At 43.9% G+C, this 26,914-nt stretch overlaps 1 protein-coding gene across 1 annotated transcript in view; it reads left to right on the top strand.

Annotated features, from left to right (window-relative positions):
• GRK5 (G protein-coupled receptor kinase 5) overlaps nucleotides 1–26,914 on the top strand; it is a 170,293-nt gene that overhangs the window by 57,876 nt on the left and 85,503 nt on the right. The window contains exon 2 of the mRNA XM_063338271.1: nucleotides 12,743–12,838. Coding sequence (XP_063194341.1) covers nucleotides 12,743–12,838 — 96 coding nt within the window. The remainder of the gene's footprint in view (nucleotides 1–12,742; nucleotides 12,839–26,914) is intronic.

Below are 26,914 nucleotides of genomic sequence, written 5' to 3'. Positions count from 1 at the left end.
GTGAGCAGGATAAGCTGTGGCTTCTCTCCTGGGCCCAGAAGGTTCTGTTTTGTGCTGGAGTCAGCAGCAGTTTCCTACAATGACTTAGTTTGACCCGCGCTGCTCTGACGGGCTGGGGCTGGCAACAATCTCAGCTCCAGCCATCAAAACATTCCTTTGTGGCCAAGTGCCCTTCTGCTTTCTCTGAAATATCTGGTGTCAGTTTTAACAAGAGGGGAAACAGACGTTCGTCACCATTAATTCGTTGGACAATTAAGCTAGTGATCTCTGACCTCCTGCCATTATTGGCTTTCAGAGCCAGGCTAAAGACCCTGCAGATATCTGTTCTCTGTCATTCCCCGCAAGCTGCCCTAGTATTTTATTTACTCAAAGGCTTAGCTTTTGCCCACCACCAGCCAAATATATATGCTTCATAATAAAAATTGCTAATAAGCTGTCCCAGACACTGACATTAATCTCCAAGCAAGGATAACAGAAAGCAAAGGGAACAGCTGGCTGTCAGGAAAGCATGTGAGCAGGAATTATACATTTATTTAGATTTATGTACATATTAGAAGTGTCTGTCCCTGGCTGCAGCTGCTCTTGGTGCATTGGGCTTGCTTGGGCATCCAGCACCGCTCTGAACCAGAGTCAGGGTCTTCACACTGGGAGACGTCGTTGGTGTGGGATCGTTGTATGGTGGCATTTTCGTCTTTTTCCTCCTTCATCTCACAGGCTAGGACAGTACCTCGGTTTTGCTCTCTCCTGGAGTCCCTGGTGGTATGATCATTGTTCATGGTGGCCTGTTTCCGTGCTGCTCCCAGGGGGCCATTGACCCAAATCAATACCTTGTTTTAATTCTGGCCCCAGGGCTTTGGGGAGAGCAAGTGGAAGTGCAGGACTTTATGAGCAATAAGGAAATAGTTAATCCATTCCTGGCACAGAGCTGCTGTTTTGTGTTTATTAAGATGGTGCTTACCACCGCCACTCTCGGAGTGGGTGGGTGGGTGGGTGGGAGAGGCGAGACAAGAGCAGGCCAGCTGCTTGCATCATCTGACGCTTACGCCATGCAGCCTTCAAGCCTCATTTTTCAGCCGCTGCTTTTGAAGCACTTCATTAGCTCACCAGAGAAACCCTCTGCCTTTTGCTTTATGACAAGTTTCCTCTTTTTTGTCTTCTACCTCCTAATTTTCTCTTTTTATTTCAGCTTTCCTTGTTGAGTCCTTCAGCTGGTAGCTATAGTAACACCGGTGAATGAGTGACTGTAGTACACCGCTATGACCCGCTCCCCTCTGTAAAGCGCTGCTGGGCTTTCACACGCCTGCAGTGGCTTGGCACCCTCTCATATAGGGGTTTCTCCGAACAACAGGGACAGTCTTAGCTTGGGAGCCGGCTCCATCCTGCTTGCTATTTGCAGCTGCAACCCGCAATATATTGTGGCAGAAGGAATGAGTCACTGGCAGAGCAATCTGTTACATCAGATAATCACAGATTACCTCCATTAACCTGAATCCCTTCTGTAACCTTTTACAATAATGATCCTAAATGCTGACGCATACAATTGTGTTACCATCGTGTCTTGGGCTGTCAGTGATTTTTGAGGACAGTGTTTTCTATGGTTTCAGGGGTGATTTAGCAGGGTGTGACAGCGAGATCCAGAGAAAGGAGCTGTCGGTGTGTTGTTGCTGGACAAGATGGTGGGGCTAAAGCCAAGCTTTGTAGCTAAGTAAGGGGGAGAATTCAGGTGAAATGCTGAGCCAAGTCTCTTTGCTTATTTTTGCCCGCGCTGTTTCCCTCCTGCTGTGATCTTAACCCTTCCATCCTCCTGGCACCAGTCACACCACAAACTCCGGCAGTGCTGCAACCTCGGTCTCCTCCAAAGCTGTCCATGTCGATTCGCATCAGCCCTGTGCACCCTCTTCCACCCTTGCCCTGCCATCAACTAAGTGCTTTTTTCTTCCAACGCCGAAGCATGTTCCAGCACCTTTCCCCCTCTGACAGCCAGTCACTGCGACTGTAACCAGGCATTTCAAGGTGGTTTCATCCCCCTCTCCACATTTCTTCTATGGAGTGTGTGAAGGCTTGTCATATATCCAGGGTTCAATTTATGATTTATATGTATGTCTATAAGGGAGATTCTGACTTGTTACTCAAGCAAGGAGAGCTGGGCAGATGGACAGGGTCATTATCTGCGTTTGCGGCAAAGAAAGATGTGTCTGATCCTGATCTCAAACAGAAGGTGACTCAATCTAGGACACATTACCATGTTGCGTGGTGCCCAGTGACAGGACAAGAGGTAATGGGCACAAATTTGAACTTAGGAAGTTCCATCTAAACATGAGGAGGAACTTCTTTACTTTGAGGGTGGCAGAGCCCTGGCACAGGCTGCCCAGAGAGGTGGTGGAGTCTCCGTCTCTGGAGACATTCCAAACCCACCTGGATGCATTCCTGTGCAGCCTGCGCTGGGTGACCTTGCTTTAGCAGGGGGGTTGGACCAGACGATCTCCGGAGGTCCCTTCCAACCCCAACCATTCTGTGATTCTGTGATTGTACTTCTCTTCGTGGCTGACTCTGGAAGAAAAAGGGCTTAGATGTTCCAGAAGTGATGTTCCTCTAAAACAGTTCTGGCACTATAGCCCATCCACATGGTTTCAGGAAGTTCCCAGCCTAATTTTCACAATTTTAACCTTGTTTACATCAATGGAAAAGTGTTGAGAGAGAAGGGTGAATCCAGCCAGGCATCACTGAAGGACACTTCTTATGGCTGTTGAGCTATCTTCCTGCACCGCAAAACCAATGTAATGGTCCTCTAGACCACTGCAAAAATAAAGAAATGCCACAAGATAAACATGTACTGGGCTTCCTCCATGCTTCCTCCATGCCCTCCTTACTCAAGAGTCCACATCAGCATCTTTGCTGGGCCAGGTTCTCTGGTGGGATTAAATGTGGGAGGAGAGACTGTGGTAATGCAGCGATTTGGTAGAGTTTTTGTAGGCACAGGCAGCACAAAGGGGCTGCAGAGTCACTTTGATTAAGGCTCTGTGTAGCTGAGACCTGTGTGTTGCATCTCTAAACATTTGGGGTCTTCCTGTCTGACTGCCAGAGAGCAGGTCTGAGTATTCAGGTGAACTGTCTAGATGCTTGATGGACTTGCTCTTCTGCCTCCTTCACGGAGGCTCTACATGGTTTCTTTCTTGCTTTTCTGGTGGCTGTTTTCCTGACTCAGACATAAACCATCTAAACTGAAAGAGCATGCTGTTATTTATGTACGGAAAGCAAAACACATCTGGATTTCTGGGTTCTTATCAGAGCATCTCAAAGCTTTACCGGTTCTACCAATTAGGTGGAACTAATAAATCAGTCAGGCCTAGTAAAACAGCCTGTCTCAAATCATTAATTTTTCATGACATTTACTAAAATTCTTTTCTTTATCCCTGTTGGTAAGTTTATTTAGGTGAGGGCAGAAAAACAGAAAAGAACATAATTCTCAGAGCTTGGCTACAGACTGCTGATAGGAACACACTTGAATTCTCACCTCCCATCCAGCTGGATCGCCTCCCCACAGTTCAGAAATACTCCTTATAAAACTCAAATGTCAGGAACAGAGAGGCTAAGTTCTTTTTTTAGAGTCTGCAGAACTATTTGCAGGAGAAAAAGCCCACACAGCTCTTAGACAGGGACAGACTGAACCCACATCATTCCCTGCTCAGGGCTGGGTTTTTGCATGTTCTCCCTCTAGAACTGGCACCAGAGTTTTCAGAAGAGCCCCGTGTATTGCCTGTACCAGGGCCAGATTTCCTTGTGTGTTCCTTCTGCCTGTCTCATGCTGCTCGTTGTGTCGCTAAACATCAGAATTGCACAACGTGGAGCAGCAAATCGGCAGAGCCTTCTAGTCTTCGGAGACTTCTAGTCATTTCTCTCAGTGTCTAACTAGGACCCACAAGGCGCTTCAAGGTATTTTGGCTTTAGGGGCCAGCCCTAAGAACATTTGGGTTGCTTGAGGAATCCAGGAGGAATTTGGGTTGCTTGAGGAATCCACTGAATCCAGGAGCACTACACACGCGCTCGTGCAATCTACATGGGCAATGGGCAACACACGGACTATGTGTGGGTGACGAGTTGCATTTGCAGGTTTGGGTTTGGAGGCATTGGTTAGCAGCTTGCATACGTGTCATTAAAACAGGGTAATAAATACACAGAACAGGTCATAGGTTTAAAAAGCCATTGCTTAAAGAGGAGTTCCTTCCTGGAAAGATGTTATCAAGTCCTATTCAAGCAGGATTTTTGGAGCAGGGATTTGCATTCTTTCTTTGGAAGAATGGGAAGCAGGTCTCCTACAGTAACTGTAAATTGCAGCTGTGCAAATTCACTTAAGGGAACCGGTAAGGAATACAAGACTTTAGATTTCACTTGAACATTCAGATACGGGGAGGCTGCATTCCTTGTTTAATTCTTGTGTGCTTCAAAACATGTGATGCTTGAGAACATTTCTGACAAAAGAATCTTCCTTTCTGAGAATGAAGTTTTGTCAAAAATGAAAGGGTTTGCAGGAAAGTGTCTACTTAAAAGAAAAAAGGATTTGCTTTTTCTATCTTCTTTTTGACAATATAGAAACATCATTTTAACAAAGCAAAGGATGTCAATTTGCTGTACCCATTTTGTTCGAATGATATAATATATCTTAATACTCTATTTGATATGTTCTATGATAATGTTTTGACGTTAGAGAACTGAGATGACTCAAATGTTATCAAAATGAAATGGTTTAATGTCTTTAAATCAGAATTTTCTAGAACTTTGAAATACTGGCTCTCAGCTCCAGTTTGAAGGAAAACTCCAGTGAGATACTTAGCATTTATAGCAGGGTGATAACCTTGATTCTCAACAGCTCTGTTGAAAAGGTTGGTCTCCCATAGGAATCATCTAAACTGAAGTGTTGCAGACAAATATTTTCTGTTACCTACGCTATTGATGGATAAAATCTCTTAATACTCCCCAGGCTCAGACATCATAGCCTCTGCATGTTCCTCTAAGAGACCTTACTGGTCCAGAAACAGCTTCTAAAGAAGCGCAGTGACTCCAGAGTCACTTGTTGCTTTCTCTCTTCTGCTCTTGTTGCCAACTGCAATGCCAAAAACTATCCAGGCACCTTTCACTTTGAAGCCATCAACTCAGTTCATCTCAGCAGCCTGTTGAACCACCCAATACATAGTAATGCATTCCAAACACCACTAAAATTACTGGATTTGTGCCAGTAGCCTAGTTTACTTTGAGGTCAAAAATAAGAAGTTAAAATTTTGGGCTGTGCTGTGCTTAATTTTACCATTTTAGATGATAGCTAGTTTTATTTTTATAAGATTTACTTTTTGTTTGTTTTCTAAACAGATTGTAAATCTTCAGTTTACTTTGTGTCTTTTGGATTATTTTTCTTTGTGGCATAAAAGCCAGTGATCTCTTTTTGGTCATTCATCAGCTGCAGATAAACATAAAACAGTCAAAATACAAGACATTAAAGAGAGAGACGCTGTAATAGACAAACTAAAGGTGCTTGTGCAAAGGAAAATTAAACTCCTTCCAGGGAGATCACATCACCAAACAACTCCCTGTTAACATGAGTAGCAGCAAAACGTGCACCTGGCATATGTGAACTGGCCCACAAAACCCAAAGACAACTTGTCGAAATAATCTCAAATGTGCATTAAAAATACCCAATGGAGGATGCAGGCAGACTTGGATGGAGTCTTATAGGCCACAGTTTAGGATGCCCACTCGAGACCAACAGAAAAAATTAAAGGCATGGTTTTCAGTTTAGTTAAGATCCTTTCAATGTGCTCTGACTAGGCATAAAGGTAGGTTATGTAAAGACTTCTTTATATTCCTAGAGTCGTACCAAAATGGCCTTGACATATGATAGTCAAGCCCTGAGGATCAGTCTTCAAAGACCTAATCCCTTAGCTTCGGCTGTCCCTTCAGGGTATTGTATATTATTAAAACGTGTTATTAACATACACATTATTATTAACATATAAAATGTGTTATTAAAGTCATGCTTCGGCCACTCATCACTCATCACTATACTAGTGGTATTTACACTACTACTTGACCTCTTATTTAAATAATAGGTGGATATTCCTGCAATAGATACTTGTTTATGAACAGTGACTTCTGTAAGCCAATGCTAATAGGACTTTAGATGCCAGTTGTATACAAAATGTTTTGCCCTCTGGTCCTCTGGCAACCAGATTGCAGAGCCAGCCTGACTCTGTTGGGGAGAAGCTTGCATTTTTGCTTATGAAATTCCCATCTCTGTGATTCTGAAGGCGTAAACATGAAATACATCTGCTGTTCATTTCCAAAAAGCAATGGGATGGTTTACACAGCGGTTGTCAGGCTTATGTATTTGTAGCATCATCCAGATGATTTATGTGCAAACATGCCGTGACAGCAGGGAAGATGGGCACAAAACCGTTATCATGGTCTATGACTATTCAGAGAGTCACGTTCATCAGAAAAGGCCGCAGGAGATAAAGACAGATTAGCTTCTAAAAGAACTTGAGCTATGTAACGTGATTCTCTTTTGTGGGCACATTGTGGCCTTTTTGTTGTATCTTATAAATGAAAGCCTCTAAAGACTGGTTTGCAGAGGCATTGCGTCCCAGTGGATGGTGGACACCTACCTCCTTTTGAAAATCCAGCCCTCCTACTCTGCTCCGTTTCCTTGGGGTGACATAGAAGAGGATTCGTAAAGAGGTTCCTGATGGTCTTGTGCTTGTTTTAAGACCTGCTTTGTGCTTCCTGTGTTTTTTTCTGCTCTCCCAGATGAGAAGAGCAGAATGAAGGGCAGAGAGCAAGCAGTGTCTTCCATTCTTTGGAAACGAACCGTTTTTATTTACTACTACAGCTAAGTGTACATGGGACTAATACAAAAGAAGAACGGTGAACCTGAGTGAACTTCTTCATGAAGCAGGTCTAAGAAGGGTGGAATGGTTAGCCTTAGAGGCTAGATGTTTTAGATATGAAAAATGCTTAGGGGAAAATGATGGGCCAGTAAGTTTTATTCATGCCATCTCATTAGGAAGAGACACTCCAGGAAAATAAGCAGTTTAAAATTGGTGGTTTTTTCCTTCACAAATAAGCAATTAATCTCTGGGACTCACACCCACGTGAGGCAAAAGGGCATTCAACAGTCCAGGGCATTTACCAGGAGCATAAGAACAGCCTAAATTTAAATAGCATAGATTTTAAAAAAGAAAAAGAATTTTTTTTAAGTAATATACCTTCATGCTTTGTTAGCCGTATCTAATTAATAGCGTATGGAAAAAGTTCCTGATTTCCAAATACTTTAGAACAGCTTTCTAAGATCTTCCTCTGAAGCTGCCTGTCGTCTGTCCTGTACTAGACAGACCATTTGCTTAATCTAATATGGCAATTCCATAAATACCATATAGCTGCATACGCTTTGATGGGAGAGTGAGTAAAGGAAGGCTGGCAAGAGGAAGAGGAGAAGAAATGTAAACTTCTTTTGAGTGGAAATAGGATACTAACCATGATGTTTGGACTTCAAATATTTTTTTGGAATTTGTTTCACTGCTTTCACGTGCTGTGTAATCAAGGCCTTGCAGTCAGGGCATACAGAGCTCCGTGCTCTTGTTGGGAAGGACTTGGATGAGAGCCTAGCTACTGTTGCGAAATGGAAGACACAAACTGTTGTCGTCCTTCAGTGATCTGTGGAGAGTTTACCTAAATTGTGGATTAACTAGATTGCAGATAATGCAGTTGAAGGCAATGAAGTGTTTGGCCGTCTTGGGTTAGCCAGCCCTGGAAGCATGGGATGTGATGCAGGCTCATCAACTTGGGCGAGAACAGCACAAGTACGAAGCCAGCTTAGCCATGCTTAAAAACCGCCCTGCATGGTGGCATGAAGCACGAAGGGAATATGCTACAGGCATGATGCTGGGATGAATTGACCCATCATTATGTTTAACTCTGTGTTATGAAATATCTTTAATCAGCTGAGCAGGAGCATGGCTCGATCCTGTCGTTAGCAGAATTAACAGGCTCAAGGCCTTGGCTTCAGCTCCTTGCTCTGTCTCCTTGCTCATGTCATTTTGAACAAGCCACTTAATATCTCACTGAGTTAACAATGTGCAGGTACTTTCCTGCCTCCTCTGGGTGTTAGGAGAGTAAGTATATCCTGAATAATGGATGCAAAAAAAAAATAGGCACCTTAGGCTAAGGGTAGCTCCTGCCTGCAAATGTTTTACATGTGTGCCTCTGGTTATGTCTCTGTCGTTGAAGGCAGAGATCAGAGATAGATTTGCCATCCCAAATCACAAGATGATATGAAAAATGCCATGTATTTTTCAGTAGGTAGGATGTAGAGCAAATGCTTTTTTTTCCTGTAGGACTGGTTGACATGTTAGAGAGTTAGCTTCAGTCCTCGGTTTGCAAATGCTGAGTTGTTAAGTTCATGCACGGGAGTGGAGCTGAGATTTCACACTGTTGCTGGGAGCTCACCTTTTGTCATCATCAGCAAACCAAGATTTTAAAGCAATCAGACCCTCCAGCACCATGTGATGGAACTGACATCTAAAACATGGCACGTCTGTCAAGTCTTGCTCTGAGAAGCTGCCTTGAAGATTGCAAATCCTCCTGTCCAGAACAGACAGTGCAAAGGCAGCAATCAAGGCGATGTGTGAAAAGCTTCCCTTTGCAACCTGCACAATTACTGACCTATTCAGAGCAACCTCCCCTTTTAGCTTTTAGCTCTGCTAGACAATTTATCCTGTCTCAGCTGTCTCACTGCATTATGTCCTTCAGACCCCCTAGAATTAACGTTTGGAGCCAGCAAACACTGCTGGCTCCACAAGAAAAGCTGAGAGCGGAAAGGTCAGGTCGATTAAAGCGGTTGATCAGAATCTTTAACATAAAGACGTCACAGGCAAAACAGTAACGCTACTTCACGCTCAGCTAAGAGCAAATGATTCATCAGGCAAGGCTGCTTATTTTTGGAGGATGGCCACAAAAGAGAAGCAGCACGCTGGCTGTATCGATCACGGTTGTAACAGGGGACCGCAGAGCCCTTCTCCAGTTTTGATGGAAATTTAATGTCAGAAATACATCATCCAATGTAAATATATCAATATATATTTTACATCAAATGGATTTGAAAAACATTCTGGCCCAGCTTCGCAGAATCATTTCATCTCTGGACAAATCTCAGAGCTGTCATTTAGAGCAAAGGGCTATTTTGCAATGCTCTGCACAGTTTGATGCTGCTAAAGATGCAACCATTTTGTGAGGGCTTTAGTAAAGGTGGCTGGGGAAGCAGGTGTGCTCTGAAATCTCCAGTGCTTTGCCCAGTGGGTAGACCTTCAATGGGTGAAGGTGTACCGGTGTTGAGCAGATGCAGCCTAAAGGATGCTTTCATCTGGCTTACTCCTGCTGCCTCCTGTGTCCAGAAATGATTGGAAATCCTGTTCTAGCAGGCACCACTGCCCAAGCAGCTGCCTGCAGTGCCTGCTTGTACCTTAAGCAGAGAGCTCCTGCCTGCCCCCTTACAGAGCAGGGTGGGTCTGCAGTGGGAGAGGCACATGTTTGTAAGTGGAGGTGGGATGAGCTGCTCTGGGAGCTGGCAGCCTGAGGAGAGGATCCAGAAAGCCAGATTCAAACCCTGTGGCTCGCAAAGGGGGATGATTCTGCTGCAACACCAGCCCAGCTGTTTTCGTCCCTCCTTGCCCTCCCCTTGCTTCCCATCCCTCCCCCAGGGCTAGTCAATATATACTGAATTCATTTAATTCCCATGGAGGTTTGACATTAAGGCATAGAACTCGAAGTTTACAAGATAAATGAGTGTGAGGAAAACCGTGAAGCAATAGTTCAGGGAAGAAAATGCAGCCAAAGAGAATGACTGGCAAAGAGAAGGAAATGGGAATTCCTGAAGGAAGGATCATTCCCCAGAGGAGCGTGCGAAGGGAGGGGGCAGAGACGTCTAAGTGCAGTTTGATGAGGCATAAGGGCAGGAGCACCAAGGAGTGTGCAGGAAGGCTGCTGGGAGAGAAGGAGAGGGGTGAGTGGAGATGGGAGCCTGGCAAGCAGGAGCAGCTGTGCAGGATTGCAGGAGTGGGCTTTCAGGGAGGCAAAAGCCAATGGAGGACAGCTTTGGGTTGTTGAATCCAACCCCTGCAGTCACTGGTGACCACAGCAGAGCTGCGAGCTCCAGGAGAGAGGGTGAACGAACCATCGCAGTGCCCATTCCACCCCACAAAACGCTTCTCAGCACCTTTAGCATACCTAAGACTTTCAGCACGCAAGACCAGCTGTCGTATGCTGCAAGAGATCAAGGCAGACTCTCCGATACTGTGGCTGGAGGGATGGGAGAGGAAATGACTTTAGCAGCAGTGTTTGGGATGCACTGAAGATGGGAGGTGGAAGAGTTCATCATAGACCCAAAGGGTACATTTGCGTTGCATAATACAGCATAGCGTGGAGGTCGTCGCAGCTCTCTGTGCTTTGCCAGAGACTAATTCCTGGAAAGGGTAGCGTAGCTGTACTCCTGGTAGTCTAAATAAGCTAGTTCCTTCATGGCTAGGGCAGATATCTCTGCGCTCCATTGCATAACGTAGACAGACAATAAATCCTGTCAATAAGGAGTTTAAAATAATTCGAGGCAAGCTCTGCAATGACAAAACTATTGGTCACCAAAAGCAAAGGAATGAAAGTTGAGATGCTGAAGAAACACCCCTGTCCTGAAGGTGTGATCAGAAATGCCCCACAGAGAGCAACGCTTCACAATTTTTTCCAAGGCTCGTATTTTCTCTGTAATGGTCTGCTACCTTTTGAGTCAATGCTCTCCTAATTTAGCCTGCAAACTCATGTAGTACCCAATACACCCTCCATCTGCAATTGTGACTCTACCAGCCCCTCTATAGAATTAACTCAGCTCTGAATTAGTCATTCGACGTGCCAGCGCATGTAGAATAGACTCAAGTGAATCAGATTTTGTGTGCAGGGACTGACTTGCAGTAAATACAGCAACTCAGAGAATCTCAGTCTGCATCTGGGCTTTTGTGTCTGGAGGGATACTCTTTCTCCGGTGGCTGTGCAGCCTCTCCATGCAGGACGGGCACACACACGAACAGGGAATGAATCCCCCAGCACCACACCACACCTCCTGCCCTCTGCAGTAATGCTGATGTGGCATCATCAAAAATGTGGAGGCATAAAAGAGAAACCCGGGGGAGGGCTGGAGTAAAAAAGTACCCGATGACAGGTAAAAAAAAAAAGACAAGATAAATCTAAAAACTTCCTCTTAAGCTGAGTGGATTCAGATCCGAGTGCCCATCTAGCAGACGGTGCGGGGGGAGCACACACATCACATCAGCCTGCATTAGGCTGCTTGGGCTGAGGGAGCCCCATAGGCACTGAGTCATCTAGTGACCCCAGCAGGGAGCAAAGGGAGATATGCTGGAAATGCCACCTTTGCTGGTCAGAGCCCAGTGCAGAAAGCATCCCCCTTGCAAGCAAAGAGCAGCAGACAAGACCCTCAGAGCTGTGGTGCTCTAGTGACAGCTGTGTTGGTGCCCAAGTCTCCCATCCCAGCCTTGTTGGGGTTCTGAGCTATTAAAGCAGGGAAGCAAATATCACAAGTTTTAAAAGAACGGGGAAAAGTATCCTTGCGCTGGAGAATGTGGTTGGGTTTCTCTGATTTGGGAACAGCAATAGAAAGGTCCAAATCAAGCTAGTAGATTTTGAAGATTCCTTTAAAAATATATGAAGGTGAGTCACGTTTGGTTTTGCTGCACTGTTGACAAAGCAGAAAGGGACACCTGTGAGTGACGAAGGAGAAGAACTGAGAAACCAGAGGACAAGGAGAGAGGGGAAAAGAGATGGGGAGGTGGAGTGGAGGGAAGGGGAGACAAGGCAAGTGTGGGCAGCATGGAAGAGTAACACCCAGAGCAGGTAGCTTGGCTGGATAAGCTCAGATGTGGCACTCAGAGATGCCAGTGATGCCTCCAGCAGGGTATTTGTGAAGGAACGTTGATGAGGGAAATTCATCAATGTGGAGCGGCTGAGGGTCTTGGACTGGTCCTGTCAGAGCTGGAGGAAGACAGCTAGGTCATTCACCTTGAGGACAGTTCAGTTCAAGAAAACTTAGGGAAGAGTGAGAAGGGGGAAAAAGAACCAAAAAGAGATTTCTTTTCATGAGGATATTACATTAATTTTTCTCCCCCTGTTCTCCTCCTGTGGAAGCAGTAGTGACCAGAGTGTGTAACATCAGCGGTAATGCCATATTGTTGGTATAGGTATTGTGAGGGATGGATTGTGAGAATTGAATTTTGGTCTTCAGTTTCTACCACTTCTTTCCAGATGGAATCGGGGCACGTCCCAAAACCAGAAGGGGGAGATCCAGGTTGAAAAGATGTGAGCTGTAATTTTGCAGATTCCTTTGACTTGCATGAAATGGCTGTCAGTTGGGGCAGAGATGATGTTGGAGATGCTTATAAGTTCAGCACTGTCACCAGAACTGGACCTGGTGGGCCACAAGCCTGAACTCCCAAATTTTAGCAAGCTGATCTTCTGCCAGATGCCACCTCTTTGGTCTGTTTCAGCTCAGACAAGCTCGGACTTGATCTATACATCTACCCACCGTATCTCAGCTTTAATTATTAATGATATCCATGAAAGCTGTGACTGGGATGGTAAACTCTGGATTGGGCATAGTCTCCAAAGCAATCTAATCCTGATATTTCTTTCTCTGCAGGGGGTGGAGGGAAACGCAAAGGCAAAAGCAAAAAGTGGAAGGAAATCTTGAAATTCCCTCACATTAGCCAATGTGAAGATCTCCGAAGAACAATAGGTAAGAGCTTTTCCCTTCTTTGGAAATATTGCATAAATAAAATGTGTTATCAAAACTGGTGCAGCAGAACAGCATTAAAGGTACTCATCATTAAATGGAATCAGTTTAGAGATGGGCATGCGATGCATATACCTCCCATGATGCTGCCGTGCAAACTCAACTCTCCCTGGTTCTTAAAGGGATTAGGCAGGAGGGACTGGCATAATGTACTTGCAAGACCGGGCTTGGGGCTAGCAGTGGCCAGGCCCTTTGCTTTGCATGCCTGAGCTCTAGGAGCTAAAGGGACTTCATCGTTAGTACCTGGTATATGGGGCAGGTGCTTTGACTTGGTACCTCCCAGGGCCAACGTGGCTGTGAAACGACATTCAGAAATTAATCCCCTCATCACATCCGGCATTCCCATGTAGTAGGTAGCTCTTTATCAGAGAGGAAGTGAGACTTGATGAAAGCAGAGAGATTGCTGAGGTAGTTGAAGGTTAATATTAATTATACTCTAGATATGATGTTTGAAGTGGCAGCCGCTGCCCTCTGCCAGGCAGGTTTGCTCAGCAGTGCCATCCTCTATTCAAACGACAACACTACTTCATGTAGTTTTTTACAGTACGTGTAAATTTTTTTTTTTAACTTTGTTTTATCGATATGGGCCAAACACTGCAGATTTGGGAGGGAGCTTGCGGTGGGCATTTCCATAACACAGCATTCTTCCTGCTCATACCTGCCAAAATTCATCATTCTTTTGACTGCTGCCTTGGCAAACAAGGCTAACAGCTATCTCCTTGTGAATTCTCCACTGGAAAGCCCACTATTACTGATCTCGCCACAAGAGGTTAACTTCAGCAATTGAGGCTCCTTTTCTCCCCTACACTGACATAAAATCCAGCCACTGGCAATAAATGAATGAAAGGCAAGAAACTGTAACAACTGAGATAGCGGGCAGCATAATTTGTCTGACTTGGGCGAACTCCTGGGGTCTGACCGACAGTGCCCTGGCACTATATACATTCAAAATTCACAGCATGTTTATGCAGAGAAAATATGTGGAATGTTTTGAAACTCTTTTCATGGTCTCCTTCAGTAAATTTTCCTTCCCTCATCTTCTGTAGAGCTAAGAGGAGGTAAAGAAAGGAGGGGGAAGCAGGAGGAAAAGAGAGTAGGTTTTCCCAGTTTATGGCCACTCTACAGGCATACAAACCCTGGAACAATTTCTGAAGGAACAGAACCTGCTGGAAGCAAATCTGACCTAGTATATTGTAATTTCCATAGGGAATTACCTCTGTTGTTCCATCAATCTTGGTTCCTATAGGGGAAAACGGCACCAGATAAAATGCTTGCTCTTTACAAAGGTGTCACATTCTAAAATGAGTAGTCATAAAAAAATCAATTGTGCCAATGATTTGCTTCTGAAATGCTGTTTCTGGCTTTTTTTGTGTGTGTCAGCTTTGTCCTAAATGTAATTTGTTTTGAATTTTTTTTTGTGAATGAATTGGGGAAGTAAAGGGCAAGAGCCCTTGTGATGCTCTTGGTGGATTTGGCTTCACTGCAGAAATTACTGTTGAGTGGGAATTCTAGCAACTGGCTTTTACACAATGGGAAAGAAGGTCCAAATCCTTGTTCTGAGAGTCTGATTTTTATTGAGTAGTTTTCCCACTGAGCTGGATGTGATTGCACAAGGGATGAGGCACTGCTCAGCCTGAGTAAGGTCATCTGTCCTTTCTGGCTCTACCATTTTTCAGTTAATCTTGCTGAGGTTGAAACGTCCCGGACAAACAGTCACTGTTTATAAGTTTCTCCTTGCTCATACAGGGGGTCTGACACACCTTGGATAAGCCATACTCTCTGGGTCTATAGCATTAAGTCATTTGCACATCTGTGGTTGATCCAACGTGCTCAGGATGGATCTGTTGCACGTGCAGATCCATTGATCCATTGCACTGGACTCAGTGCGGCTCATGGACATCCCAGGCCAAGTTACCGATCATTGCAGTCTGGCCTTAAATCACTCCTTTTATTATCTCTGCTGACGAAGAACAACTCCCTTGGCTTTAACTCATCTCCATTGGTTATTTTCTGCAAGCCCTTTATAAGAATCTCAGGATTTCAGGTGACAAGGTGTCTCTGAAGGTGATTTTGTGAGGGAATGTACTGACATAGCCCTGAACCACCGGTCAGTCAGCTGAACTGCTCTATGACTTGCAGGAGATCCAGCTGCCATCAGTCCCTCCCCTAACAACTTCTTAACCCATCGGTCAGCGCCAATCAAATTTGATAATGAAATAAAGACCCCAGAGAGGCTTTTTCCTCCCATCTCTATGGCAACCGGCAGAGAAGAACAACTTTATACAAGGAAAAGGCTACAACCTCAATTCAATGTGTTTGGAGACCAAGACAAATACTGGTAGGTTTTGCTCATCACAGACCTCTTTGCTGTCTGTCAGCCTCCCAGCAGTTTTGGTCAGACACAGTCTTGCCACTTTGCCACATGTTAAAGAAAAAAAATCACACTGAGTCTTAGAGGGTTGCATGAACTGGAGGACTAGGCTGTTGAGGTTTTGTTGTACTCCTCTTTCCTGGATGCTTCCCAAGAGCCTCCGTGGAAAAGCTGGAGGCAGGGATGGGACGGACCTTTTGATTTAGAGTGGGCATGGACTGCTGTGAAGAAGGGCACGGATCAGTTTAATGCAGCTGTAAGCCATTGATGGAAAACACTGCTGTTGTGATCGTGGCAATACAGCCTACATGTGTGTGTAGATGCCCACATTTTGGTGTCAAAACGTGTGTGCCTTTGCACCCCACTAAGGTGTACTGAAAAGCGTCTGTGTCTTAAAAAAAATAGTGTAGTGTGAAAAGAAATCTGTGAAAAACAGGAAGGCTGAAATAAACCAAGGGTCTGCAACCTGTGTTGACACAATTATGAGTCAGTTCATACCTTTTGGTTCCCTCTGTGTTTACAGGAGACTCTGTGTTTGACTATCCATCATCTGGTGTCTTACTGAAAGACTTGCTTAGTAAAGCCCATTTTTCCCCTCCTTCTTGTGCACAGAAACAAAAATCAAAACACCCGAGAGAAACACTGTGTTTTGATAAATAAACAAACACTGGAAACATCTTTATTAAAGGTGCCATTTAGCCAAGGAGTTATTTTTTTGGATTGCACTTAAAAGCAACTTCTTTTCTCCTTTCTTTTTTGTCCAAAGTACGCAACACCTTTTGCCGGGAAATTCAGTAGCCTTCATTGTGTGATAATTAAATAGGCAAGTGGAACAGGGATGCTACGCTAATACCTTTACTGGGCTCTGAGAGAGGCTTGTATATGTATACTTGTATTCTATGAATGGCTAATGTATGTTTCTATTTGCAGCCCTCTTCCTGGCTGTATTTAGTTGTATTAAAACAGCTAGCCCTTTCCTGGTTAATATGGGCACTAGCGACCCTTTCAATCCATGAAAACTGGAGTTTGGGGCACTAGTGACTCATGTGATGGATGCTGCAAGTAGATGGTGTTCTGCTATCTTTAAAATTCACAGCTTAGCAAAAGAGAGATGTTTCAAGGGAATGGAAAAAATAGCAAGGCGCAGCTTTAAAAATTCCTACATTTGACAAACACGGCATGAAGAGATGCCACAAGTTAGGGATACCCACTAGTTTAAAGGCCATCAGTAAACAAAAATATAAGAAAAAGTTGTAATTTTAAAGGCCAGAGTGTCTTTTTGATGATAAGATTCTGGATGTCTGTAAATATTTCTGAATGACGCAAAAGGTTCTGTTGGTTAAAAGTGTGGAATTTTTATTTATTTTGCTCAGACCCATTCTGTGCTTTTTTCTTCCATAAAAAAACTGCTTGGGTGAAAGAGTTGATTATTCTGATCTTTGGCAAATTTTCTTTCGCAACTGTCCAAATGCTATATAATAAATCACGATTTTTTTTTTCCCCATAGATTGAAGTTTGTGGGGAAACCGCCACAGAATGTGCTGTTTGTTGCTTAGAGTGATTTGTTGCATTATTGCAGAAAACTTTAACTCCTTCAGTAAAGCAGTTTCTGGTTGTGCATTGTACTCGGGTAGAAGGAGAACTCTTGATGATTTCTCTTGTTAAATATTGATATTCAGTGAGATTTCACAGTCAGGAAGATCAGCCTCATTAATACTTATTTTCCCATTCTTGGTTTAAAAAGAGGTTTAACCTCTTACGTGACATTTGCGTCCCATTTATCCGGGGTAAAAGTAGCGTGAGCTTCCAATTCTGGCAGGTTTTTTCAGCGTTGTTAAAAATACACTTCTATGCGAGAAACGCTTTGTGGAGATGGTGAACAGAGTAAGTGGGACAAAATCGAAGCCACAGAGTTCACATGCTCACTTTTTACAAAAGCTGGTTCTTTTTTTCCCCCCGCTTTTTTGTATTGTACTTTTTCAGACATGATCAAGACCTTCACCTACCTGATTTTTTTTTGAGTCACTTTGGAGTTTATCTACCTGGAGGCATACGGATAGTGCAGGCTCTGCAGTGGGATTCAGACCTACCTAAATGAGGTTTTTTGAGCCGCTGGCATGGGTGCTGATAGCAATCAAGAAGCAGCAGTATGGACATCAGTGACAGAGAGATGCTTGAGTATTTATCCAGCTTCCTACAAATGCTTTGCAGGCTGCACTGAGCTCCATCCTGTGGCAGAAAGACTGCTACTATACCCCAGTTATCTCCTTCAAAGGTAGCTCGGGCACATCTGCTCTGCTCCGTGGTGCTGGGACATCTTTCATGGAGTCCCACCAGGTGCCTTGCCTTCAGAGGTTTGCCAGTGCTGCAGAGAGAAACGCATGGACGGGGGTCCCTTGGAGAAAGCAAAGTGTGAGTTTCCAGCCTTCCTTGTGAGGGAAGCTGCCTCTCAGAGATCAAGTGACAGTGTGGCGTATCGATGTTCATCGCAGGATGATGTGTCTGTGTGGCACCCTGCCCCACTTCAGCTGGGGATGGTGTCACCCCCCGGGGGTGTATCCGTTCCGGGAAGGGAGATGTAGGCAAAGAAGCACAGTGCATGTGCAGATCCCAGAATGTGAGGCTGCGGGGTGGTGTTGCTCATAAAGCTTGGGCACTGAAACTGGAAAAGAGAAGGCATCAAAAGCCCGGTCTGATCAAAACCACAAAGAAGGAGCCAATTTTCTCTCCACCAAATTCTTCAGCTCTGATGTTTACAGTGATTAAAAAGCAGGGTTTAGAAATGTAATCCTGCAGCCAACAAACAGATCAAAGGAGAGAATTGCAGCGTGGCTTCCACTGTAAATAACCGAGCACAACTGGTTATAACTTCTGTGATTGTCTTATAGTACCAGTCTGAATGCTACACCTAAGGCTGGTCTCATGCTTTTGGCTAAAACTAGAGTTTACGTTTTTGAGAAATATTTTTTTTTTAGAAAGCATCAGATTTCCTTGGAAAAATACTTACATTTTTATGGGAAATAGTTTTTCAACTAGTAGTCGGGATTCCGTGGCATGAAATAACAGAAAGGGGAATTGTGTCCTATTCTCTTTCCAAACGTGTAGGCATACGGGTAGCTGTGTCGGGAAGATGCTGGTGGGGTGTGTGTGCACACAGCCAGAGCTGAGTACCCGGCATGGAGCTCTACAACTCCTCTGCGAGACACGAGGTTTTCTGCAAACCTGGGGAACTGGAATCAGTGGAGTAGAAAATAGTACCTACTTAAAAAAAAAAGACAACATACTGTATCATTGTTATACTGTTCATTGAAACATATTTCCAGAGAAATTCGTATCATTTAAGGCCCAAGCTGATAAACATATAGGCTCACAAATAATTTTTTATCCAAACAAGGAATCCCTTTAAATTAATTTGACAACAGATGGGTTTTTTGTTTTCAGCAATCAGAATTGTGCTCTGTATGAAAATAAATTTTCCCACATCGATGCCCTTAGATAACTGCAGCATAAGATATATTTCAGTCACTGTCAGCAATAGCAAAGTGGTGTCTTGCTGGTGTTCTTGCATCACCCGAGTGTTAGCTCCTAACGGCGGTGTTTGTCAGCAGCCCAGGAGTGGGGCTCCTACCACAGGAGCTCTGCGTTGTCCCTTGGGGTCATACTTACTGCGCCAGGACTCAAGGGCTGGTCGTGGTGCTGTGCTGAGGATGGTCCCTCTGATGCTGGAGCGGTACCTAAGGGAGAATCTCCCCGGATGAGTTGTCCTCCGTGACGGTTGTCTGCGGGGTGCATACAGAAAGAGCACAGAGAGTGAGGAACCCAAGAAGGGCTGAAAGCAATATTCGAACAACTCCGAAAGCTGAGGATAGGATTTATAGCTCTGGAAAAATTTATGCAGATTTTTTTGAATAACATTAATACAGAGAAAAACCCTCAAACCAATTTATTTCTAAAGAAGAAACAAAGTCCTTCCCCTTGACAGTCCCCACTCCGTACAATTCCCTTCCCTTTTACTTCCTTTTTTTCCTTCTTCCACAGTAGACACAACTTTCCCCTCTTTTCCTTGAGCCAAAAAGTCTCTGTTGCTCCTTCGAAGTTCAGCTTATGCAATCTTTCCAGCATAGACCTTGCCTTCAGCAGTACCCTGTAGTTTCTTGGGTTTAACGTGCTGTCCTATATCATGAATACATCTAAATTAAATTAGATAGTCTTCAGGGGCAGGAACTGGCCACATGATAGAAACTGTTCCAGCACATGAAATGATATGGCTGACGTCAAAACCATATTGTTTGTTTACAGACCCACAGTTGGTTCAGTTCCTTTCTTTAAAATCCTTCAGATTCAACTATAATTCTATCATAAACATAGGTTTCTCATGCTCTAATGATGGACAAATAGAGCAATGTGTGGTGCCCTTGCAAGATTAGCTGTATCCAGTTTATAGCGATGGGTGGAATTGAGAAGGGTTGGGGCTTTTTGCTTGCAATTTTTTTTTAATGCCATCACAGAAAGTATGTGAAAAACAAACTGGTTTATGCATCTAATGAGACTCAAGACTAACACTGGGGGAACAGGCTGCTTGTATTTGACAGCTTCCAGGACGGGAAGGGGACACAGGGGAAATGAGTTGAAATGATCTCAGCCTGCATTCTATTTACGGAATTTATTTCACAAGACTTAATCCATCAAGTATTACCTTAGCAGTGGCAACCCAGACAGAAACCAAGACAGACGTTGCTATTCTCCATAAAGAACAGGCAGCAAATCCACATCTCCTTACCAAACAGTGAGTCCACACCGGTCATCATTTAATAGAAAGCCTCCCAAGAAAGAAGTATTAGCACTAAACCTCTGTATTTTTATTTTGTGGCAAAAGACTCTATTTGGTGCAATAAATTAGTCTTCACAAATTAAGAAGAAGAAAAAATTCCACTACACACTTTGAAGTATTTTCAGAAGTTATTCCAGGATGTGCAGAAAAGGAATTAGAAGAGAATATATATAATGGATCCTTTTAAAAGATCCATTTCATCTCTCACTGAAAATAGAAGTAGATATTGTGAGCTGCAGGGTTTTTCATTATCTTATTAGGTAATATGAGTCATTAAGGCTAATTAATACTTATGCAGTGATTTGGAATTGTAAAATGCATAGAAGTGCTCACGGGTCCTGTTAAATAGTAGTACTTGGTTGTTAAGGAAATTTATTTTAAAACCAATTTAGCACTTGCTGGATATGGGGAATGAGAGGTAGGGCTACATTAACGATAAAAACTGACTCTTCTCCCCGCTGAACTCACTTGTAACTTTGCTACTGGTAGCGATGAGAAGAAGGTGGCAGGGCAGAGCAAGCCTCTGGTTTGGTTGAGACTGTTCAGCGCTGCTGGAGTCAGTGAGAAGGTTTCCCTTAAATTAAATTGTACAGGAGCCCTCTTTTAATGCAAGGAGGGAACTGTGGGGAGGGAAAAGAGAGAGTAAAGATCTGCCAGACCTGCATAGGGATGCTGTAAAGGGCACTCATGGGAAGAGCAGCCTGAAATCCTCGCGTTCGGGGATGCATGAATGCAGCCCCAAACCCTAAAAGGCTGGAGGGATGGGATTAACCTAAGTTAATGCTTGTCAAGGAAAATAAGTCATTTGGAGTAGTTGGTAGGGGAGGCATTATTTTGCCTTGGCTTCTGTGAGTTGTTATAGAGGCCTCTAGGATTGTGGTGGGGCTTTGCTTTAGGCTTTACTAGAAACAGGCATGCCAGAAGTATGGCACGCTGAAATGCTGCGGGTTTTGTACCAAAAAATGGCTTTTTGGATGAAATACATGTTCTAGGAAAGTGGGAGTTATTATTCTGGTGAAAACCTGAAATCCAGCATTTTCTTCTTTTATTTCCTCCTTCCATGCCCTTCTTTGGTGGAAGAGGCACGGGAGAAAAGGGAACATCCTATTCTTTACTTAAAACCAGAAAATAAGTTTTAGTCTTTATTTTTATGAAAGTCCCCCAAAGTCCATAAAATATTTTGAGTGAAGAAAAATTCGCATTTTATATATATGCTATTTTGAATATCTGCAAAATATAAAAGCAATCTTGTGCTTACTTTTTCAGTTGCATTTCTATTTTCCTAGCACTTATTTTACTGAAGCACTCTTTGCCACAAAGCGTCCTTCTTCAGCACGAGGTGTACTTCTGCCTTTGTTGTGAAGGTCCTTGATCTGTGCACTTCAGTTCCACTGGTTTAGTTATGCTTTCCTGACAACGCAAATGGACAATAAAATGAATGTAAATGCAGTATTTCAGTTTTAAATATAATATAAGGCACTGCAAATTATGCTGTGGGTTAACAGGGTTGGTATTCATACTCCTTGTAAATCCATGTCTGAAGCGAGACCCCAGATAAAGTGCCTTAGTGCAGATCTGGCGCATTATTATCCTAGTGCCCTTGAGTTCTGGCTTTTGAGGAAAGGGGAGGTTGAGAGCTTTTCGGGTTATCCCACACATACCTTTTAATTCTGGTTTTGAGACATAGTGTGGGGGAATTCACATGGGGAATGTTAAAAGCCTGATTTTTGGTGGTTTGGCTGAATCCCTGAAGTCACTGAGAGATTCAGTTTATTTTTCAGGTAATCACTATATGCTGCTTTGAAAACACTTTGGAGGTGATAATTGGAAATATTTCTCTGTGCTCTGTACATCAGAAATTGGGGCATGGCCATGAATTCTGCTAAATATTGATATTGAAATAGAACCCCCACTTGGCAGGGCCAAGTTATGGAGTTATGAGACCATTTCTTAATAGAGTTCCTGGTTATGCCAGTACTTTTATTTACTTATTAATCACATTTTTACCATGCTAAATCAATGCCAGGGAATTCTAAGACAAGTAAAACAAACTCTGTACACTAAACTGTTGTCTCTTAGCTGAAGTAATGGAAAGGATGAGTGAAAGTCCAGTGTAGGGAAAGGAAACAAAATTACAGAGCAAGATGGTATAATGCAAACTGTGAAAAATCTCCTGAGTTTGGGGAAGAAGGTAGATTGCTATTTGATTTTGTTGAAGAACTCTCTGTTGTCCCGGAATTGGTAAAGTTCAGTGTAAAAATGGGTCAACAAAAAGCCTGAACTCTTATAATCCTTAAAAAATATGTTATGGACCAAGACATTTAAATCACAATTAAATTTAGTATATTAAGAAAAATGTGAAGGTTTTTACCTTTCCAGAAGAATAATTGATTCCAAAAGATGGGAAGTCTCTATGGTATTAAATGACCTATAAAAATATAATTTGTGCAAAGTTACAAACTTCCTTGTACCTGCCAGATTCACCATCCTCCTGCCCCGCACCAGCATTATATTTGCACAGTGGCACCTTGAAGGTCTCTCCACGTCACACTGATTTTCTGAGCTCTTGCTTGGAGAAGTTAGGACAAGGCAGTGTTGACACATTGGTGAATTCTGTTCTCGTGAGCACCAGGACTTGGCTCAACTGCATATAAGTATTTGCAATGCTGAAACAGCCCTCTATAAGTAAGTGCTTTCAGGCTTTCATAACTCCTGGTTCAAAATATTTTTGGCATTTGTAAACATGGTTTATGGAGAAAAAATGGTTTTGAGCACAGGAAGAATTTGGTGTAAGTCACTTCAGAAATATTCTGATCAGTCCAAACAAATAATATTCAACACTTGTGTATCACTTTCATCGCATTTAACATTTTGGCATGGGTATAGTTTGTCTCATGAGCAGTGACTTCAAGCGCTGAGCCTCAAGTGAGGTCTAAGTAGTAAGTAGGGACACCCTGCAAAGGTACAACTGACTCTAAAACCCAAAAGAGAGAAACCTATGGTGGGGAACTTACTGAATAGCATGGAATATTTGATTTAATGTAGCAAAGTATGACATATTCATGCTGATCAGCTCTTCAACAGCCAAAGCCAACTGGCAACCATGCCACTTCAAGCAATATCCTTTTCAGATCTCTTTGGCCAAACCTTCTCAGCCTGAGCATGAGTAACTAGGTGGGATATCTTCTGTGCTGGTGACAGGTTGGGCCCCACGTGGAAGGGAGCTAATCTGTCCCTTGGGTAGGAATGGGTCAGCGCTGTGTGCTCTGGAGGCCTCTGTGTGCCCCAGGTCCATGCCCAAGGAGGATGGAGAATGGAAGACAGGAGAGCTGGTGGGCTTGGAGGGGAAACTCTGTAAGTAAATAAGGTTACATCCCCTTTGCATAGTCAGTGGGTGTATTCCTGAGGCTTGTACTGCTTAGCAGAGGAGAAAAAAGTCAGCATGAAAAGAGCAGCTATTAAGCAGCCCTTGTGTTGGGAGTGGACCTCATGACTGTCCTTAGCTCCATGGAGGCTTTCTTCCTCCAAGGTAGAGACTCTTCACTTCTGAGACTGCTTTCATCCCTGCCCAGGAGACTGTGGGTGTCCGTGGGGCGCCATAACCTCATTATCTTCTATGGAAAAAAAACCCCAACCTTCTAAAAATATTGTCTATGCCAGTATTGTCTATGCCAGTGTGACTATGAATCAGTGGTCAGAGCTGCGAGGGAGAATTACAGCCTTTTCTCCTTGCTCTTTGCCATGGACAACCCCTAGTCCTATGACTAGGGCTAATGTCTTTTTTAGAATCTACTTCAAAGTCTCCTCGGGGGCCAGAGCCTTTCTTATGAGTTAAAAATCAACTTGTTTAGGTAAGATCTTAAGGAGTGGAAGGCGGCAATGCAAAGTTTCAAACTCTGCAGAGGAGCTGCCAATGCAAAGGTCACACAAGGTTGTGGTTACTCCCACTGCGTGCTGCAATGGGCTTCATGGATTAGTACAGACTGGGATTACAACAGGGCCGGCACAGAGAGAGGGAAGACATGGATCCACCCTGTAGTCCTGTGGTTTTCGCAAGTTTTCTGGCACTGGCCGCTGTTCCAAATCCTAAAGGAGCTCTGATGGAGACTTGCCATCCTGGTTCAAAAAAAGGGATAGGATTTTATTCTCAGTAGCACTGTTGAACTACATGGAAAGTAACCATCACCCACAATCAGTTACAGGTAAGCACCTATAGACTGCTTGAAATCTATAGAACTCCATAATTGCTCACTGTAACTCACAGCATAGGTAGGATATTCCTTTATTTTCTTTTTTCTCATATATGAGACCATTTGAAAACCTGTCCTTCTCCATCCCCAAGGAGAGAATATGTTTTCTTTCTAAGACCCAGTGATTTTAGCCTTCTGTCTCACTAGTTGCTGGGGAGTGATGATGCTAAATCACGTCTCCCCAAAAGCCTTTATCCTTTGTGAAAATTAGCTGATAGCTTCCTTCTACTGATGCAAGTCAAAACAACATTTTAGCTGGCAGAATTATGTGGAATTCTGCCTCATCTGGTTTTTTCCTCCCATCAGCAAACTAGAATTTCCCTAACAAGTCCCCGGATCTGGCAGTTTTCCAGGGCTTCCCTTCTTGGTAGGCAGCAATAAGGAAGGGAATCTCATCTTGCTGCCAGCTCACCCACTTACAACATGCATCGGGGAGGGCTCAGAAACTCTTTCTTTCGACTGCCTCAGAGCAGAGAAGCCACTGGGAGTTCAGCTGGAGGCTCTGCCTGTGAGATACGGGTCATCAAGACTTGAATTAGAGAGCAAATACACTCCTTTGCTTTTCTTCCTCCCTTTTTTCCCTTCATTTAAGTGAATTTAAGTCCTGGTGACAGGTAATGCACAGGTAGCCCTTGAAAGGGAAATGTGTTTATCTCCCAGGCAGGTGCAGTCTGTTTTCCCGTGCCCCGCTCTGGTCCCTTCCAGAGTGGAGGTACAATGGCAAAAGAGAGAATATTTCAGCGCCCATGATTGCTCGCTCTTGGCTGGCTCTGCCAGCCTGGGTGCCAGTTGTGGTGGTGGGTTTTGCATCGCTGTGGGTCTGATACCAGTTCAGCTTGCCAACTGCCAGCATAAGCTGTGTAACTTGCAACTCCAGAAATGCCATGCCAGCATCTGTTTCTCATCCTACAGCATTTTAAGTAATGCACATTTCCAGCTGTCTTCCCCTTCCTTCCCAGTTCCACAGCACAGTTTGTTGGTTTCATGCGTAGCTCTGAGATGTGTCTTCAGGCTGCGCAGTCCATGTGCGAGGCAAAGCTGGTCAGGGGGCTGCGGGGTTTGACACCAACTGTCCATGCCCTCATCCTCCAGCACGATCGTGCATTGAAGCAGAAGAAACCCGCAGCTGCGAGGAGTCCTACAGCTTGTGGAATGCGTTAATTAAACAAGAGTCTCTGAAAGAGGTAAAATGGTAGAGGACCTCTGCAGATAACTTGGCAGCTCCCTAATACAGTATTCACAGCTTCAAGTCTCTCAGGAAAAAAACTGAACAGCCTTTATAGAGGGTTGTTTAAAGCCCTACTTTTCAGTAGGAATGTAATTGAAGAAGGCTGTGAAGGCCGTGAAAGCATGCTGCTCACAAGCAGAGGAAAGATTAAATTCCAGTGCTTTGTTTGGGGTAAATTACTGACCTTTGTCTTCAGCATTAAAGCCATCTGAAGACAACCATTCCTAGCATACAGCAAGATGAGTTGCTTTTGCTGGATTCTTTCCTGTGTACAGTGTAATACTTTAGTATGAATATGGCAGGAAATAAGGAAAATTGAAAGCATAATTCATTTTGAATGGCATGATGTAAGAGGTGATTTCTTTTAAGGAGCTAGAAGGCAAAGGGATCAGTGTTAAATATTTTAAGTGGGCTCTTGGAACAATCCCTTAATGAAATCCCCCCCCCCCCCAGCCTTTTACGACTGTAATATCTATGTTTCCTGCTAGTTCTCTTTTTCTTTTTATTTATAGACTTTAAAACTTTAATTGGGGCAATTTTACCTATCAGGTTATAAAAAATCGTCTATCTTCTGTCCCACGAAGTCAACAAGTGTTTGTTTCTTTAGCTCAGTAACAGTTCCCCATTCTGCTTTCTGGGCAGATTTGCTCCATATCAGTACAATTTCTACCCACTGAGTCAACGTCTCAAGGCACAAGCTCTTCCTGCCGCGCTGCGACAAAGCGTTTCCTATAGTAGCCTTATGATTTCCCAAATTTCTCCTCCCCCTTCAGAGCCTGGGAAAGCAGATGGACCCTACAGGATGACCTGGAGGGCACGAAATCCAGGCCTGTTAGAGCTGAAGTGGGGAAGTGCATTCCAGAGGAGACAACCCTTCCACCAGGAGCGTTTGCGGCTCAGGCTGCTCTCCAGCCCACGCTGCTGAGCTGATACTCGGCTCTTCGAGTGATTGCAAGTGACATGGCCTGGGGCACGGAGGCAGCAGATGTCTGGTATTTAGGTTGTTATGGCTGGGTGTTTTCCACTCGAGCTGGAACTCAACTGTTAGCTAATGACAGTCACGGGGACCCTGTACAGCACAATTCTCCAACAGGGCACCCAGGAAGAAAAATCCATTGAAAAGCGTTGTGCTGCTCTCAGTCATTTGAAAGGGGAGAAGGCGTGCGGGAAGCCGGCAGAGGCATGAATCACCGTGGAGAGGTCCATATTCACATGTCAAACCCACAGTTTTCTCATCAGTCGTAAGGAGAAAACCACTTGGCAAATCCAGCCCAGCCCTGAACCTGAGCGACAAAACATCCCCCTTCAGCATGGCCTCTCATAAATGCTGGCTTTTTCA

This window comes from Chroicocephalus ridibundus, chromosome 6 (genome assembly GCF_963924245.1).
Source record: "Chroicocephalus ridibundus chromosome 6, bChrRid1.1, whole genome shotgun sequence".
NCBI lineage: Eukaryota > Metazoa > Chordata > Aves > Charadriiformes > Laridae > Chroicocephalus > Chroicocephalus ridibundus.
The sequence above is the reverse complement of the archived record's forward strand: the minus strand, read 5'-3'. Positions and strand labels throughout refer to the sequence as shown.